Source organism: Falco cherrug, chromosome 1 (genome assembly GCF_023634085.1).
Source record: "Falco cherrug isolate bFalChe1 chromosome 1, bFalChe1.pri, whole genome shotgun sequence".
Classification (NCBI taxonomy): Eukaryota; Metazoa; Chordata; class Aves; order Falconiformes; family Falconidae; genus Falco; species Falco cherrug.
In genome coordinates, this window is record NC_073697.1 from 71,579,017 (window position 1) to 71,598,332 (window position 19,316).

At 39.8% G+C, this 19,316-nt stretch overlaps 1 protein-coding gene across 2 annotated transcripts in view; it reads right to left on the reverse strand.

The window, feature by feature from the left end:
* MTTP (microsomal triglyceride transfer protein) overlaps positions 1-19,316 on the reverse strand; it is a 28,376-nt gene that overhangs the window by 3,281 nt on the left and 5,779 nt on the right. For both annotated transcript variants that reach the window (XM_005443826.4, XM_027812049.2), the window contains 12 exons: positions 17,357-17,464; positions 16,495-16,611; positions 15,040-15,179; positions 14,047-14,197; positions 10,527-10,684; positions 9,497-9,665; positions 8,845-8,952; positions 7,656-7,868; positions 6,429-6,640; positions 5,715-5,812; positions 5,492-5,613; positions 4,489-4,716 (listed from right to left, as the gene is read on the reverse strand). In XM_005443826.4, coding sequence (XP_005443883.1) covers positions 4,489-4,716; positions 5,492-5,613; positions 5,715-5,812; positions 6,429-6,640; positions 7,656-7,868; positions 8,845-8,952; positions 9,497-9,665; positions 10,527-10,684; positions 14,047-14,197; positions 15,040-15,179; positions 16,495-16,611; positions 17,357-17,464 — 1,824 coding nt within the window. The remainder of the gene's footprint in view (positions 1-4,488; positions 4,717-5,491; positions 5,614-5,714; positions 5,813-6,428; positions 6,641-7,655; positions 7,869-8,844; positions 8,953-9,496; positions 9,666-10,526; positions 10,685-14,046; positions 14,198-15,039; positions 15,180-16,494; positions 16,612-17,356; positions 17,465-19,316) is intronic.

Sequence of the window (19,316 nt, forward strand, 5' to 3'; positions counted from 1 at the left end):
CAAAGGCAGCCCTGTAGTGCCAGTAGGATGCAAAGTGCTGCAAGCAGTTTTGCAGTGGGTAATGGCTCTGACCTCACCATATGGCAGTAATTATGTCTTCAGTGTCTGGGTGGCGAAACTCACAAACTAATGTGCCTTAATTGCCCCTGTGAATTTGCATTTATTGCCTTTTCCATCAGCTGTCAAGTGTGTTCATGGCTTCTTGAAACCTCTATGGCTGGACTGGAAACAGATCACGTGGAGTCTGTTTCGGAAGTGATAATATAGCTCAGGCTCATGACATTACTTTTAAGTTTTGACACACAGCCAAGATTGTAAGGTTCACTCAGCTTGGCGATCTTTATGTAGTTGTCCTGCTTCCCTAAGAACTAACGGATTAATTCACTGTTTTAAAAGAACTGTTAATTTGGGAAAAGTTTATTTTGATATTGTTCCTTGTGTACAGAACCTCCTCTCTCCCAGCTGGTATTGCCCCTCCTCCCGGGTTTCTGTGCCTGTGATATTCTCAGCACCTGTAATGCTGCAGGCATTTGTAGGATGTGTGAATATGCAACTTCCTTCCCCTTTTTGATGACCAGGCACCTTAAAAGTCCCTATTCTCTTCTTAGCAATTCAGTAGCCCAGTGGTTCCAACTAATACTGTCTCAAGATTTAAGAAAGAAACAAGCAGAGACTCTCTGGCTTGCTAATCCCTATAGCAAGAAGCAATATTAGGGGAGGTTTTTATTCAGAGCATTCAAGTTTTCCTGCCATAATCAAGAACTTGGATTATTAGGTTGGCGTAATAATATACATATACATAATGTATATTATTGGCCCATTTCAGTCAGTAGATATAGTAAGTAATGGCGTAATAATAATATACATAAAACCATACATATTCACCTTATAGAGCAAATAAGAAAAACTCTGGAACAATCTTCTTGGCAGAACCAACTTGGCAGTCAGTTGCTGCTGAAGTGGGCTTGAGATTTCATGTAAGAATGCAGTGGACTCGCTGTGACTTATAAACGCACATGCCCCCAGCAAGTGTGGTCATATTGTGCTCTGATTTCTTATTTTCGCCAAGGTAAAAATAATGAGTTGGAATTGTTGAAATCAAATTAGAATTTGATTTCTTTCTGAAATCAAAGGGAGTTTTTCTACTGACTGCAATGGGCCAAGGAATACTTCCCCTGTCAGTCTGTTTAGGTGTGGAGACAAAGCTTGTTTTACTTGATTTTACTTCACTTTTAATTGGGACTGAATTGGGTGTGTTAATGAGCAAGGAGGTAACAGTATACAATCTGGCAGAGACACGTACACAAAACCAGAGGAGCAGATATTCTTAGATGCATTGTCAGATTGCACTTAATAATATTAGAGTAGGCTTGGTTTGCAATGGCTGCACAGTTTAAGGCTTTAAAGGCTACCTAGAATTAAGTCAGGTTTGTCACTGAAACCAGCAAAGCAGCTAGGGAGCACTTGTCTTCTGTTTTACTAGCTCATCTATTTCCTTATTTAGAGCTCAGTCCTGTCCTTCGCCTCCTGCAAATCCAATCCAAGCTGATGGGAGGTGTAAATCGCAGAGACCCAGCCTCCTCAGGAGCAGTATTTTCCTTTCCCTTCCTATCTTGAGCTTTGTGTGCCATTTGCAGTGGAAAATGTGATCCCGAACGATCAGAATAGGTAGTTTGCTACTGTTTAAAATGCTGAAACATGCTATGTTTCAATAAAATATAGTTTCTTTTGGTACTGTGCTGGCAGTGTTACTGTAATGCAATGCAGAGATGGCTGAAGCGGGCACTTCTTCTGGAACTGGCTATCTTCCACTGGGGTCTGGCTTTCAAATAGTTTCTCTGACCTATTATTACAGTATTTAATTTCTCTGTGCTTCTGGCAGGTGTGCTGCCTAGGAGAAATACAAACACTACTGAACTTTAATGCAGGTGACTTAGGAGTCTCAAAAACTGTTTTATGAGAGCTGTTTATTTTATAGAGGGAATTTATAACTTCTGGACTGTTATTCTTAGCCCTCAAACACACTGTCAGAACTTGCAATGGCTGTAAAGTACACTGATTTCAGTTTGTGGAGTTATGTGAGAAAAGATGTTACAAATGGTGCGGGGCAGGAGTGTAAGCTTCAGAAGAAATATTACCAACTTGGGAATCACCTCTCCAAAACGTGCCTATTGCAATTACTTCAGCCGAAAAATTAATGAAAGGAAGCTATTTTCCAGGGAGGGAGTTATTTAGGAGATTTGACAGAACTTTTGAGAACAACTCAGTTTTGGTCTTTCTGTGCAAAAAGATCCTTATAAAAAGCAATAGGGGAGCAAAACTTTTCTAATATTTTAAAATCACTTTTCTCAAAATCAGGCTGCACCAATGCAAAAATTGCAACTCAGATACATACGTTCTTTTCTAACAATTCAGTTGCCCTATTTTTAAGTTCCAGTCTTGGCTTCCAAGCTATCCTTTTGATGTTTGATCTCAACTGCGCTATCTGTATCTCACATTTGTTTTTTGCCTGTTCTGAAATCACACTGCAGCCAGCTGTGGCACACTGAGTTTCAGTATCATAGAATGAGAACTGTTTCGCATGCCTGTTCTTCTTCTTTGAAAGAAGATAAATCCATGTTTGGCTTGGTGGTCAACAGCATGAAAAAAAGGGGCTTATGTTCTGGGCAAGGACTGTTCATGCTGGCCAGGGAAAGTGGAGGTAGTACTCAGCTACCAAGAAGCTAGATTAATTCTTGCTCTCTTGCACTGTTTTTCCTCAGTTCCAGTATTACACCATTCATACTTCCATTCTGACAGTGTTTACTGGTACAGTTGTAATCACAGTTCAGGCACTTGACAGTTGAAAGCATTTCCCATGAACCTTGACTGGGTTGTGAGGCCAAAACTGTGTTGGTGGTACTGTTGACCTGGAACGTAGCTGTAAATCCATTCTTAGAAAGATGTACTGTGTTTAAAATGCATCTCAGCCTGAACCTGTGTTCAACAGTGCATTAAACAATTTTTGGCTTTGTGAAGTGTCTAGGTAAGAACAAGTGCCTTTTTGGTTGTGAACACACGCTTTTGGTTGTGTCCACTGTTTGAGTCCCAAAGAGCTTAGGCAGCAACTGTGATAGTGGCAACACAAGAGAGAAAGCAGGGTGGGGGTCCCATCTCATCACAGTGCTGCCTGGGCTTCCAGAGAGTCAGTGTCTGAAAATGTTACAGCCTGATGTTGTTAAAAATGGCATGCAGTCTGAGCCCTGGTGTGCCCCAGGATTTTGTAAGGTTCTCCCTCCAAAGATGAGGAGTAGAGAATCCAGTGGCTGGCAGAGCTCTTGGGGTGCCTAGCCAGCTGATTCAGGCAGGGTATGTATGGAGCTTGGTGCATGCACAGCAGTTGGAAATACTTAGTTCTGTAAAGACCATGCTTGTATACTCCGGACTGGACATGATCGTCTTTCTCACCTCTGCAGTCTGTTTGTTAAATAGGTCATGGTAAAGTTTTTGCCCATAATCTGCGTGTGAACTGTAAATCATTGTTGGAATGAGCTTTAGTTAGCCAATTTGTGCACTCCATGGGAAGCCCTGTAGCCTTACAATACCATTACAAAGGGGCTGAGCTGAGTTCAGGATGGGGAAAGCTGTCATGCAGGGGATGTTTGTAATTTTGATCAGGGTGGATTTTCTCATCATCTGCTTTTGGCATCTTTTTTTGCTAAGAATTAAAGCAGAAAAGTAGAAAGTAAAATCTGAGCCTGCAGATGTTTTGTGAGCTGAGTGCTGCTAGTGCTGCTGTTAAATCCACAGGTTAAGGAGATCTTTGCACAGGAAGCACAAAAATATCAATCCAAATGTGGGTCTTGCACTTTCAGAGAGATGTCTTGGTTTTTAGTCCTCCAATAATACATTATGTAGCCAGTTGTATTTATATATGAGTCTACATTTAAGCATAAAATTAACTGACCATTTGGGGTGACAGTTGCATAAAACCTGTGTAATCCTCATTTTAATCCCTTGTTTTGCCTAGTAACAAGCATTTGAAATTTGGACCTCTTAGCATTGTTCTTTGAAGGTTAGCTATCTAGGAAAGTTTGAGTACCAGTGATGCATTCATGCAGCACCTGACAGTTCTTGCCAAATTGGACGTATGGTCTCTAGAAAGCCTGTGAAGAGGAAGACTTAGGTGGTCCAATGGGAGAATACTATATCACAAGAAATTGTGTGAGGGGAGGCCATAGCTGATTGCAATATGAGTTTTCTAGAGGAAACTCAGTTGGATTTGCTTTTATTCAGTGTCACTTTGTTTTCTAAAATGATACAAGTTTTCAACTTTTTTCTAAATTTCTTTTCATGTAATTTTATTCTGTTTTTTAATACCTGTGACTTTTCTATTGCTCCCATAGTAAGAGAAACCTATGTAACTTTGATCAGGTTTATCAGCGTTGAAAAGAAAGAAAATCTGTGCTTAGGAGACAGAAAAAGAAGCAAACAGTGTGCCATTAGTACCTGTGAGTAATCTGTCAGGAGGATAAGTCCTTTCACCACGTTAATGGGATCTCCAGTTGCTGAGAGCATTTTAGACATTAAATCACCGTACCCTTGGAAAAATGTAACTGGCCTGAGTTGGACATCAAACAGAATGGCTGACATGCCAGCAAAGGAGTCCAGGTTTTCCTCGCCTTCATCGGGAGTTGCAGCTATTATGGACTCCAGACCTTGAGCTTCAATCACCACCTAAGAAGCGACAGTGATACAAAATCAACAAAAAAACTGCCCGTCCCAGGCTGTTAAGAATCCTACACATTTTCTTAATGTCTAAGAACGTAACTCTTATTTATGTAGTTGTGGATGAAAAAGTATGAGGTTAAGACTTAAGGGAACTAGGTAGAGCAGCTAGAAAAATGGGAAATAAAATAATCTCATGGCATGTTTTTTCCCTTTAGATGTAGGCAGAATTTGCCCACATACAGATCACAGTCCCAAGCCTGCTTTTCTTTCAAACATTCTTTCCTTTATTCATATGACTATTTTCCACAAAGTTGGGAGGAAACCCCAAAGATGTTCCACTGCACAATTTTTGTGCTGCAGAAATTTAGGTTTATAACATTTAATGTGCTTGCCAACATTACAGAGAGTCCAAAACAGAGGCATCTTATTTAAATCTCTTTGATTTGTGCATTTGATGTTCACCCTGTATTTCCATTCAGTGTTATATCCGAAACACAGGACTTGATTTTACAAACTCATCAAACTTTTACTGATTACATCAGATAAACAGCATAGGCTTTAACCAGAGACAGAACCTGATATATGATACAGAACAAAACATCTGTCTTTTGGTTAGGGCAAAGGTGTGCCTCATTGGCTCTTGTGAGTTTCTTTTTCCCATTACTGGTTGTTCTCTCCCCAGTGCAGCAAACCTTATGGTCTTAAGTAAATGAATTGATTGAGAAGCTGTAATAAGAGGACCATTTACTGGCTTAGTTTTTATGCACAGTGTGGCAGTTACCTGGCTGGCATGAAGTTCAGCATTTCTGTCGAAAATACGGATATTCATGTTACTTCTCCTTAAAATACCAGAGCCTGAATAGAGAATGTCAAGGCTGTATGTGGATGATACATCGGGACCACCTTAAGTAAAAAAGAAAGAAGGTACCTGTGACTAAACTAGTGGATTAATCCAATGTTTGGGAATACAAACAGGGTTAAAAGGCAGTTTCATGGTTACATACGTGTAATATAGCCAGAGTAGGCAGAAGAAGAGCCCATCTTGGAGAAGCGATCATAGTTATGAGCACGCATGTCCTTCAGAACTTGCCGAACAGTTTTGCTGTGATATTTATAAACAAACAAACAAACCACAGAGACACAAAAATGTTACAGTACCAAAGGTATTACTGTTTGTAGAAATATCAAATTTGAGAAAGGGTGAATTTGCCAGTAGCAAAGGAGGTCTTCAAAACCCTTACATTTTCCCACTAAAATTCAGACTTAACCTTTCTCAAATTCAGCTACTCCCTACAGCCATAGGTAGAAAGGCAAGCAAAGGTCTTGCTTCAAAATTAATGGTGTTGAGAAGAAGAGGTATTTTGATTATTTTAATTCTAGTGCTGTGATGTTTAAAATTGTTCTTATTTGCTGGTTCTTAAAATATAAAAGTGAGTGCCCCAATGAGATAATTAAAACTAACAGATAACATTTCTTACAGTAATGCAAATTTGATGACTAATTCTTATTTGTACCTCTGAAAATGTGAATATCTATTAAATGAATGTCATCAAAATGCAGAGATTTATTCTGAAATACCAGTATCTGAAAGTGACACAAAAATCAGGCATCCTTTTATTTAAATTTTACAGTAGTAATTATTGAGAACCTCTGTGTTCTTTGGGTTTCTGCGAAGAAGTAAGGATGAGCTATATTTATTTATACTGAACTTAATGTACCTGGAAGGCATTTCAAAGTGAACTATATCTTGGATCATGGAGAGCATGTACTTGTTCATTTCCAGAGGCAGTTCACCAATGGAGAGCAGGATGTTTTTCACTTCCATGTAGGATGGGTTACTGTTTAAGATGATAGCAGCTGCAGTGGTTCGCACTGTCTTTTCGTGGACTTTACGATTCTGGTGGTATATCCTGTTCATTGTTTCCTTCACCTGGTCAGGAAACAGATTCAGTTAGTGCTCACACAGATGACTGGGCAAAGTACAGACTGGAATCTTGTTTATAATATCAGCTTAAGCTAGCTCCATAGCTAAGGCTAATACATAAGGATATATTTTCAGCATCTTGTTCTTCATGGTCCTTTTGGAATGTACGAGACATGTATAGCTCAGTGACCACATGGGCAAGTGGGGCATCTGTTATCTTCTCAGCCACAGTCCAAATACAGCCTTCCACACTGATTTTCACAGCAGGGTTGTAAATAAGTAGCAGCACTAAGATCAAAACACTGTGGCAGTGGTAAGGCCAAGAGAGAGATTTCCTTGACTGTTAAGGGAATATGTGCTTTAAAAAAATCAAGAATCTTGCAATTTTAATTTTCTAGATAATGCCTGTGGTGGCCTCACATCCCTGAGAAGGTTGTGACACATCTTTGTTACAGGTAAGTCCATGGAGAGCCGCTGACCCAACAGCTTCCAGCATGTTCATTGCAGAGCAACACCCTGACAACCTTAGTCACAGCTGCCAGCAGTAGGCATGAAATTGATTGCAGGGTAATGCAGCGAAGGCAGGACCACACCTTCTGCTTTTGTACTTCTCTTACTCATGGAGGCTGCAAGGTAAGATGCAGCTATTTTACCCTTCTTTAACTTCATGCATTCTCTCTGGCTATGTGAAAGTACAAGGAAGAACAGGGGTTACACACAGGGAAGGCAGTGCTCTTGCAAAGGGAGACCAGTTTTCCCTAAAGACTGCCTGCCATCTTCAATGGCTGTCTGTGAATGAGGCTGACTAGCACTGGCAGACTGGCAGCTAGGATTTGGCAAGCAGGAATGTGTAGAGTTTTTTGGCTTGAACCGAAGTGTGTATAATAATTTTCTGGAGGTAAAAAAACGTATGTGGGGCATCTTTAAAAAGAGTGGGACTGACAAATGAACTCTGTTAACTTATTCTTTACATTTAATGCAATGTCTTGCACTTCTTTTCTTGGGCAGTATATTTTCTTACCTCTTTGGTGACAAAAGAAGGATCGTATCTCTGTAAGGTAGTGGCAGCAAGATTGCTGATGGACCCTTCTTCTGACTCAGTGTACTTCAGCAGCAGCGGAATTGCTTCAGGAAGCAGTGCATTCTTCAGTGCCAGCAAGTACATCCTCACATTGTCATCTTTCTTAGCCTTTTCCAGTCTACTTAAAATCAGCCTTTTGGCTTCCACAACAGCCTAAAGAAAATCAACAGCATGTTTAAATGGTGATCATAAACCTACCTTTTTCCCTTGCAGAGGTAGGAGAGGCAGGCTGGGTTCTAGCATGTTTTTGTTTCAAAGCATCGTTGCACAGGGTTAGCAAAGGTGTCATTTGTAAACTGCATGTTGATGGCTTCTTTCAAGCATAACCAAAGCGGCTATAGTCACAGTGGCACCTGGTCCATAGATTTCTCATTTGCTAGCTGCACCTGCTCTGATTTGGGGACTTCACAGGTCTTACTTATGGGGCCAACATGTCCCCACAAACAGACAAGGGAAGTGTTCTTTAGTGCTTCATAACATAATGTCATAAGAGTGCTTGGCAATTAACAGGGGAAGGAAAATGGGATTTCTAAGGGCCACTCAGGTGCTCTGTGTCTTTTCAGCACTGTGCTGCAATCCCAAACAGCACAGATCCAGCAGGCAGAAGTGTCCTGTCTGATCATTCTCATCCTCTATCACCAGCATTTACTTAAGTCTATGATCAAGGTGATAGCCTTCCTTCTGAGCTGTTCTGTGCATCTTTGGAGCAGAGCTGAGTACTTGAATTTATTTTCTTCACAGAGCTGACATAAGCTAAGGGGATTGCAAATATTATATAGATCCTGAGTTTGCTAGTTTCTCTGAGGACCTGCAAAGGTTTTGCACAAGGGAGCACAAGTACTGCTTCTGCTGACAGAAGTGAGAAAAAGTTCTGTCAAAAAAGGACAAACTGGGACATATCCACAGAAATGGAAAAAAGCCAAATTAAAACCTAAAGCTGATGAAGTAGATGTCACTGTTAAAAAAAAAATAATCTCCTCTCTATCAAACATAGGAGTTTGTGGGCTTATTTTAAAACAGGGGGGAATATCCTTCCCATGTCTCTCTTGCTCTCCCAGTAACATTAGCAGGGATCATTTACATGCGTTGCAGACCAGAATCTGGCCAGCACTGAACAGCAGATACTCACTGGAAGCTTGCAGCCTTCTCTGTCACACAGCTTTCTGATGAGTGCTCCCATGACAATGACAAGAGTTTCTCTGATTTCTTCATTTGCGATATCACCCTTGAACTTAGCCTGTTATGCAAAATCAATGCTGTTAGTTTCTCTGTCTAGATATGATGAACCATAGTTCCTCACTTCCTGTGAACATTACTGCAGTGCAAAGGTATTAACCCCAACAGCCTGGGCTCAGGCTAAGCAGAGCACTATTTTGTCATGAGATGTAATAACTGATTGCCATTTCCCCCTTGAGTTACATTCAGTGTCTCATATAGTAGGTTCATTCTGAAGCTATGTAAAAAAAACCCAACAACGAGTACTAAATGCTTACAGGTTTTGAATAAAGAAACAATCAAACAATCCTGAAATTGTTTTGCTAATGCTCAGTATTATGTTTGCTTTCCAAGGAGTAGATATTGATAACATTTTGCAAATAAGTCTGGACCTACACATTTTTGTTGCTTCCAGGCTATATGCTATTTGCAAACTTAAAGGAAACCCTGGAAGGGATAAAGAAAGGAAAACTGGAAACGGCAACAGTTCTTCTTCCCTTCCCCTTTGACAGGGATGAGGCTCAAGAATATTAACTCTGTTGTATTTGTTTTGTCTTTTGACTTACAGTTAAAGATTTCAAGAGCATTTCACTGGGGTGAGAAGCAAATCCACAAGCATACAGGAATCTCTCCTGCAGGGTAGAAGTGCTTGCATCCTTAAAGTCAAGAAACTCCAGTATGGCCTCCAGTGATGCTGGGGTCTGAGCAGAGGTTACGGCATCCACTACCTGTGGACTACAAAGAAGTGGAAATGAGTATATCATCGTAATGAGCTAGAAAACACTGTAAAGACTTTGCTGCATGTAGAAAGAAAAGCTAATGTGCTGAAAGATCTCTTAATTGCAGGTATGAGACAGAATTTTTTACTCTTGTTGAAAAGAACTGAGTCCCTGAATTCTTCCTCCTCAAAATCATATCCATGGATAATAATGTTTGAATTTATGCAAATATGGGACAAAAAAAGTATTAAAAAACCAGAACTGTCTAGAGTGTCTTAAAGTTTACAGGACAAGGTTGTAAATTGAAAGAAGTGTTTTATTTCTGCATACACGATGACAGCTAGAGAACAGGCTTCCATGCTACCCGAGTTACTCTCAGGTTTATCTCTGTTGTTAACAACTGCTATAATTTGTTTGAAAGATCATGACTCTATGGTGTGACTTGGAAATGCTTTCCAACTCCCAAGGCTAGGTGCACATGCTGTTCACACCCAAACTCTGATATTAGCACAATATCCAGGCATGAATCATCCCCTTCTTTGCTGTATTTCCATTTGAAGGACACAAATGGGCAAGTCAAGAACAAGTTACAGAGTGTTTCAGAACAAGCAGTCAGGTTGAGAACCTCTGGGTAAGTTACAAAGCACATTTGTTTTGCATTGTAGATACAGTCTTGGTGGCTGATCAGTGTGCTGCAAATATACTATGAGAACACGCACAGCTTTTAAAAAAAAATCCTTTTCCTGTAGAAACTACTGAATACTGTTTTTGCATTGCTAGGACATCACCAGTAGAACTGAATCTGTTTGCATGCAGTTTGCCCTTCTGCACTTTTAAGTAACTTAAACCTTTTGAAAGCTTGTTCATGATGACTTACAGAAGTTCTTTACTTTCACTTCTAATAATCTGCAGTATCTCCTCTTTCGTAGCTTTTCTGATGTTCTGAATGAAGGACAAAAAGCTTCTTGCTGCTTCAGCTTTGGAAAGTTTTTCAGGATACATATGTTCTCTGATGCTCTGCCAGTGTTCAGAAAGCTGCAAAACAATTCACATTATGTTAAATATCTCATATTGTGGTTTCAGTTCTCCAAATCAAATTTACTAAATGCAGATATGTGGGCCACCTGTTGCTCAAATTAGCTGAAATCCAACAGATTGCTGATCCTTTAGCTAAGTATTATTTAATTTGTGACATCCCAACACAAATATCTTTGAAACCTTTCTATAACTCTCTTCCAACACTTCAGTATTTTCCTGATAATGTACATTGCTTTATATGCAATCTATTTTGGAATAAAACATGATTATTTATACTGTAACTGGAATAAGGTGAATTATCTTCTCTGGGAAATTCACTGTGCTTTCTGGTGAATACAGTGTTTGCCTTCTGTTCCCATTTTCTCCTAAGAAATTTTTTTTAAAGTGGGGGTTGCACAATCTGCAATTCACAAATTAATCATGTTTTCTTAGAAGATGGTAATTTTGTGTTTAGTCTGGAACAGGAGTGGATGCTCCATTTCTTATTCATAAACCTGCGTAAGATGAGGAGGGATTTGTGGTTATTGTACAAAACTATAGGTAAGATGGTATTAGAACAGGTATCAACTTCTTCAAATGCTGTTGCTGCATTTATTCCACACACCACATTTTTGACCTAAATGAGCCAACATGATAAAACCTGTATCTGTCCTTCCAGATACACTCCATAAGAAACTGGTGCAGGTATTTTGACCTTTCCTCCCTCGCCTTTGCCTCTGTCATGTCAAATTACTAAGAACATTCCTTGGTGAAAACTCAGCTGTTCTTTGCAGCAGTGTTTACTGCAGTTTTCCCAAGTGGGAAATAAGACTAGCACCCATTTGACCCTTACTAAAATACTTCCCCTCTTCATGGGTTTTGTACTAGGCAATAACGCTGAAACCTGCTGGCAAATATAAGTATCGTTCAGCAGTACAGAGTACAACTTCCATCAACTGTAACAGACAATAATTAGGCAACAATGATTGAGACATAGGATATTTCCTGAGGATTAATGACCAGCTGGGAGGAGCTCGTGTTCTGAGGCACAGATGGGTCTGTTAACCTCAGCTGGTGATTAGTGCTTAGCACCAAGGTCAGTGTGGCTATTATAAGCTGAAATTGGATAAATGTATGGGGCACTTTCTATTCCCCCCTGTTAAGCTGCACCATAGCCCAGCAAAAAATCTCTAACCTCATTAATCCTGTATTTTCTCCTGTGCAGAGCCCAGCTGTGTAGGCTGGTCTTAGCTTAGCACATACCCTAGAGACAAGCAAGGTGGGAGCTGGAACTATCTCAAGAAAAAGAGAGTGGAAACCAAGTCTTCCTCTTTGGGGGTGTGCTCTAAGCATTTGACTGCTACAAGGAGTAGCTGCTGTCTCCTGCAGTGACCATGATTTTAAAAGCCAGCATTCACAATTGACCTTTGCAAGGAGCCTCATTCTCCTCATGTGAATTTCAGGAAATTTGGTTTGAGTGCTCCAAGGATTCAGGCACAGATGCATACACTTCCACATGGCAACTCAGCCAAGCTCAGACAAGAATCTCTGTCTGACAGATCAGACCAAAGGTCTTGTGGGCACTCCAGGAGAACTCAAGCCAAATCAAGAGGTCCTAAACAGAGCATAAGTTGGTTTAGAATGTTAGTGTGACAGCTGATTTACCAACCTACAAAGGCTGGCTGCACATGATGGAAAAAACACACCTCAGTTTCAGAAGAGGCATCCTTTTTCTGTAGGAACCATAAACATAAAAAAAAAAGGTAAGAACTATGAGCTCTTCTGAAGATAGCATGCTTTATGATGTCCAAACACAGAAATCTAGGCCTAAATTTAAATGTAAATGATGGTTATAACCCCACAGAAGCTAGTGCTGCCATGTGTGAAGTGGGTTTGTAAAGGTTATTTTACCAAATTCATAAAGATAGAGGTAAGACCTATTACGATTTAAAAAGGGTCTTGAAAGCGTGAACTGTAGGGCATATCATGTCAGCATGGTCTTAATGTATACTGTGATATGTAAGTACCAAATGTTATGTTGCTGCTTTGGATACAGTGTTCTGTTTACAGACCCCCATCTTTTCATAGCAGTTACTGTAAAATACAGTAAGAAAGTAGGACTTCATTCTCATCATGCCATTAGGTTTATAATGACATAGCTCAGTCCCCAGGCAGTGCTCTGGAATTATACCCTATGTTTGTTATCTTGGTCTGGAAATTATCTCTATAACTATTATGACAAACTCTGTTCCAAGTGACAAATTGATCAGCACAAACCCAAATGGGCAGTCAGGAAAAAAGCACCTGTCCCTGTTCTGTTTAAGATCCCTTGATGTTCTCTGCTCAGAACTGCTCCAGCATACATGCAGCATCATTTCTGTTTCATTTTCCCCCACCTATTTTTTATCTTCTCTGTGGCTTAACAAGCATTAGACAAGATAAATTATTACAGTGCAATGCTACTTCCAAATAACTAGCACAAGTTCCAATATAGTAAGGTATTTGTGCTCATAAGGAGTATCTCTGGAGGATTAAAAGTATGTGTGCTGAATAGAAGCCTTATCTTGCTTATAAAAAACTAGCAGATCATAGAAAATGGGAACATTAATTTAAAAATTATTGCTAAATACATTCCACAATGGTAATAGCATTAAAATTGTTTGCCAACAATCACTGCAGTGATTTATATTAGTTTATGATGAATAGCATCAGCAAAAGAAAAGATGATGCATTTACAAACAAAGTTCTTAGTAGTCTTCAGACATCTTAAATATAAAAAGAACAAGGTAATTTTTTTTCCAGGGGAAAGATGAGAACAGTATTGGACTTGCCAAGAATACTAAACCCTCATTTTATACTTACAAAATACCTATAAAGTCTTTTATTTAAAAGACTTACTTCAGGGTCAGGTAGTAAGAAGAGGCTAGATATGTTACCAACAAATGTTTAGCTTGCCTAAGGAATGGTTAACTACCTTTAATTTCTAGGAGCAGTTCAGCTCATCCATCACAGAATGATTTATAAACATTGGCCAACCATCCCACTCCATTACCCAGAGGAAATAAGCTCCTGCCAACTCAGGGTTGGCAAAGATGAGAAAACAAAAGGTTATTTTCTTTTTCAATGGTTTTGAGAAATACTGCACTCAGTCTTTGAAAGAGAGCAAAAAGGTTGGTACTTTTAGAGGTAGCTCTTAGAACAGCCTTGTGTGGTGGAGCACCACTGCACCACTACCATGCTCCCCACTCTGGGGTATATTTTATATTGCTAGGTTAGATGTCTCCTCATGGGGTGCTTGGACAGAAACTTCTTTCGTACTTGTTGTGCTCAGCTAATTGACCAGAATCCCAATGACTCCCAATAAGCCTGTGTTTACTTACTGAGGGACACTTTTTGCACTCAGATTTGACTGGCTCTGCTACTAGTGGCACGGCAACATAACTGGAGTCCAAAGTCTTGATAACACCGGTGACTTGCTTGCCAGCGATCAGTCCAGGGCCAGCTTGTACTGACTTCAGTTCCAGCCTCTGCCTGTGCATCCATACAGTGAAGACACCGTTAAAGCAAAAATGCAGAAATCAAAGCAAGAGGAAACAAAAAAATCCTCCACAGGCCCAAACCACAGAACGCAGACTTAATGAAGTCTTATTTTAAAATAGACTTGCCAGAACATGGCAGATCTACGGCATTTTTAAGGTAACAGAAGTAGCTGATACCAGCAGAATTACTACTGAGAGGTATGTGGCATAAAATACCTAAATAATAGACTTTCTAAAGTATGGATATATCGCTGGTAAATAGTCTTCAGTAACCATATACATTCTGAAATGTTTCATATATCTGTTGATAAGAAGATCTGGAAAGTGAGATTTTGAATGTACATTTTTAAAATATCATAACAGTGAGGAGATGCCTGAATCATTTATCTTGCATGAGTATCTCCAAACTTTCAGTGTTTTGGAGTCTGGGGTCTAACACAGATTAGGTTTCAATGTTATTTCCTTCCTATGCAGCAGATTTTTTTTTTTCCTATACTTCTGAGCTTTCACATACTACAAATGGAGATCTATTGGAACTATTTCTTAAGAAATGAGAGGCCACGGAAATGGAACACCTACAGAAGTAATGTGTTGCTTAAAATGTTTTGGCCATTTCCAGCTGTTTTCATTTCCTACCTTATAAATGATATTATTTATTATTTGCATACAGCCCCTAATCAAAGTTGGACTGACTATCATATGGATACAAGAGACCTATATCCTTACCTGGAGAGTTTAAAGCCTTAGATCTTGATGCTATAAGACATACATATATAACCTGACCTGAACCACTGGTCCTGCTACCATCAATGACAGTCAAATTGCCCAACTTACTTTGAAACTATTTTGGCACCTGTTTTTCGTCGAGAATTCAGAAGCACAACATAATTTTCTTCTGCCTTAATGGATTTAATGAAACTGTCTTCCAGCACATAAATTGTGGCAGATGTGGCTTTTGAAGTGACATCTAAAATCTGAAAATAATTAAAAAATAAATCAGAAAAAAGGTTGATCAATAAACAACAAAATAGGAGAAGAGCTCACAGTTTCAAATCAGGGCAAAACTCATAATGAAATAGAGCCAAATGCGGAAGGTGCATGTGGGTTGACAACATCTCAAGCTAAGCCTATAAACCAGGTTCTCAAAAATTCCTTCTGCAACAAGCAGCCACTGACTTCTGCACTGTATGTGTCAAATTCAATATATATTGGAGGGAAAAAAAGGCAGAGGAGGGGAGCAAGTTACGGAGCAGGCCGCAACTAAGAAAATACTCAGTACTTCATTTAGTTAAAAATACATTTAAAATAAAATGAGAAACTTTTCCAGGGAAATAACTTGTAAATAAGATTGTTATGTTCACACCTGTGAAGCAAAGCCAGCCACTTTGCTTGATTTGTTTGTAAACAAGATGAAGTCTTTGTGGCAAGTGTTAAAATCAGGAATACTGTCAGTGTTGAGGTGTTAACAAAGTATGTGCTACCTTTGTACTTCTCTGAGCTGAGAAAGGTCAGTTTCTAATGCAGAGAATCCCAATGCCTTCAGCATGTGTCCAGCCTGCACTCAGTAGTAACTGCTTAGAAAGGCATTTACTAGTAGTAGAGAACCATTAAGGCTATAGTAGGGCTTCAGCTACCTCTACAGCACATCTCCTACATTACACCTGTGCATTAGGGAAGCCTTTGACCTTCCAAGCAAGCCTCACTGGGCTCCATTCAGGAATCAGCATCTTGCCTGGCATTTATTGCATATGCTAAGTGCTGTGACTTAGCAGCTGGGGAAAAGGTTACTATTGTGACTGTATCTAGTATTTTCCTCCAAAGAAAGAAAAGCCTCACATCGATTAAAACTTCAGTACAGCCAGGACAAAAGTGCTGTAAATCTGCATAGAAACTAAAATGTGTTATGGATGAAAATCCAGAAGTTATACAAATTGGTGTGCTGTACTCAATGTCAGCTGAGCCAAGGTGGTTTACACAAGAGGAGAATCAATTCCCTGTTCTCCCCATCGGTACTACATATGAAATTTGTACTAGTAATAGTACAAAATATACACGTAGAATTTGCTTTCTGTAGAATTTGCTTTCTGTAATGCAAGAAAGGACTTTTGAAAAAATGTGTAATAGCTACTAAAAAGCTTAGCGGCATGGTTTAGTGATGGACTTGGCAGTTTGGGGTTAACAGTGGGGCTTGATAATCTCAAAGGTCTTTTCCAACCTAAATGATTCTATACTTCTAAGAATATATTTTAAATAGGCAGAATAGATTTTATTTTGTTAAAGAAATCATACCTGGTTGTGGCTGGTAAATCCTTCTTTTTCTATTTCACAGGAGTCCAGGGCTTTTATTTTAGTCACTTGATCTTGCCGCACATGGTAAGTAGTATTGCATTTCCCAGATATGTCCACCTTGGAAAAAAGAGTTAATTAAGACTTTTCCTGAATTTATCTTGGGGACCCCAGAACACTTTCCAAAGATGAGCCATTTTCTTCACTGCTTAAATCCTATATCTGATAGGATATAATGTTGCACTGTTTGGGTTTATTTACCAGTTTGGAAGGTATCAGTGTTTCTAACCACCTGCTTTGGATTGGCAGGGGTACTTTTCATTAGATGGCTGTGAAGGAAAGTTTGTTTAAAGAAAAAATTTAGGAAACACCTGGCAACTGGCACTATACTCATGAATTTAAGTTAAATTTCAGATTTGCTCATGTGGACAGATGCAGAAATTTAACAATGTAAAGCAGGTTAACCGGATGCGATTAAACCATTGCTAACTTTGCGTGGATATTCCGATTTAAAATGGCCTAATCCATTGAACGGAGCTTAGGAATCTACTGACTTTAAACATCAGTATAATCTCTTTTATACTGACCTGGTTTAAGTTGGTTTATTACAAATTTTTGCTAAATTGATAAAAGCATCTTAAATCAATTGGATTTCACCTAGTTCTTTATGTTAATTGCAGCAACTTATTTCACCGATTATTCAGAAGACTCTTTATGTCCCCAGCGTGAAATGTGATCAAAGGGCTGATTTCTGTCACAGTTCACTCCTTCTGAAGTCAGTGGGAGCCAAGGTCTGCCTTTCTGAGCAGACCAGGCTCTGGCTGTTTCTCTGATGATGATGATCTTGCCAGATATAGCACCATACCTCATGGGCAGCACCAGAGTACAGCTGTAGCTGGAAAAGACTAGCCAGACCTCTCTTAATATTTTGAGTAAACCCAGGCTCATTTTGATATGAGTAGAAGGTTTTGACCTGTAGGAATAAAAAACAAGTATATAACAAGTCTGGTTAAATAAGAAAGGAATAGATAGTGTGGGTCATCTCTGTAAAAAACTCCTTTTACATTTTTCTGATTGGGAAGCTGAATTTGGACCTGTTGCCCTTATTTAAGCAAACTCCAAGGGCTGCAGGGCCTGTCAATAACAGTACAAACAAGTTTTGGCCTTCAGCTGTACCTAAATGCAGTTTCAGTACAGTGAACAACTTTCTGTTAATTAGAGAGAATTTAGAAAGGAAATGGGAAAAATTACATAATTTCACAAGTGACTAATTTTTCTGCATAATCCTTAGATAATCCTTCCCCACTGGGGCATAGTATCTGTTGCAATTTAATCACAGGTTACAAAAACTTATGAATGAATCATAAGTAAATCACAGTTAGAATGACTTAAATGACGTGTCAAACATATCACAACCTTTGCACTTCATGGGCCAACTGTTGTGCTTGAGCCTCTCCTCTGGTAACAAGACTTTGCACCTCCACTTTGCATTCAAGGTGCTTTAAAAGTGCACTTTTTTTCAGCAACTCTAAGTACAATCAGAGTGTTATCTCAGGGTAACCCTGGAAAGTGAGGTCACTGTACCAGGGATGAAAGTATCACACCATAGAGAAATCATAAAAGGAGTGTATAGACCCTGTTACCTGAGAAAACCCCCAAATTTTTAATGCTACATCTCAATCTTAGCATGTGAACTGCTTAATGCATTAGAAGCAGATGTATTTTGACAGTGTTCTTCCGATACCTCTGCTCTCCTTCAGGGATGCGTACAGCTGGAAGCCAGTGCTGTTCTGTTTCTTTTTATGTTGTGTAAAACTGATGACAAGGCCGAGTCTGAAAGTTACTGAGCAGGCCTGATAACAGCTGCAATTCAGTAGGCTGAGCTGGCAGCCAGGGTATGTGCTCAGTGCCTATTTACAGCAGGAGGTAAAGATCTGCTGGGCTAGGGTGTCACAGCCCTCACTCCACTCTGCAGAAGAGAAAAGGGAGCGTGACCTTCAACCTTCCTTCTTTCTCACTGTCCCTCTGCCCATGTCCCACCTGCTGAGCACTGCTTGGTCTGCAGAGGGGAGAGCAGGGCTGTTAGCCTAATGCAGCAAGAAACGAGAGGGTGAAGGAGCATGGAGAGGGGGCAGGAGCAGCCATGGCTCAAGCCTTACCACTCCCTGGCCAGAGCAGTAAGCTGAGCACAAGAGGACAAGTGGGCAAGCTTCTCAGGGAAAAAGAGGGGGAGCTGGATTTACTTGAATCCCCTTCTGAGCAAAACTGGAACTCTGAGAGCTACAATTGGACATAGGTGCTCCTATGGTGGGACAGTGTTTTGGTGCTGTCTCAGGGCAGGCCATAAAACCCAAGTACGTGCTGAGACACACCTGCTCACCATCCCTTCTCTTCTGATTTTTTGAGACAGTTTCCCAGTAAAGGAACGCCATCAAAGGGTGTAGCTCTTTCAGCATCAAGTTCATTAACTTGGGACTGTTGAAACTGCAGGTGACACTGAAGTAAATAAGCAAGCCAGAAAGGAGGGAAAGCAGTCATGCTAAAATATTTGGTAAGGGTTTATAGTGATTAACAGTGTTCCTCACAGATTCAGTATAACCTCCCTCGTGACAAACTGTATCTTCTTTTCTGCCTTCAGACCTTGGATATAATCTTGGCCTCACTGAAGTCAACAGCACAAATCTTACACAGCAGTTGTGCACATGTGTAACCATATGTTCATGGTCAATCTGCTGTTTACTTCCATACTGTATGGTGTTCTCAACACACAAGAAGCTTGGACTGGAAGGGCCCAATTACAATTTACAGGTAAATCACAGTCTGTT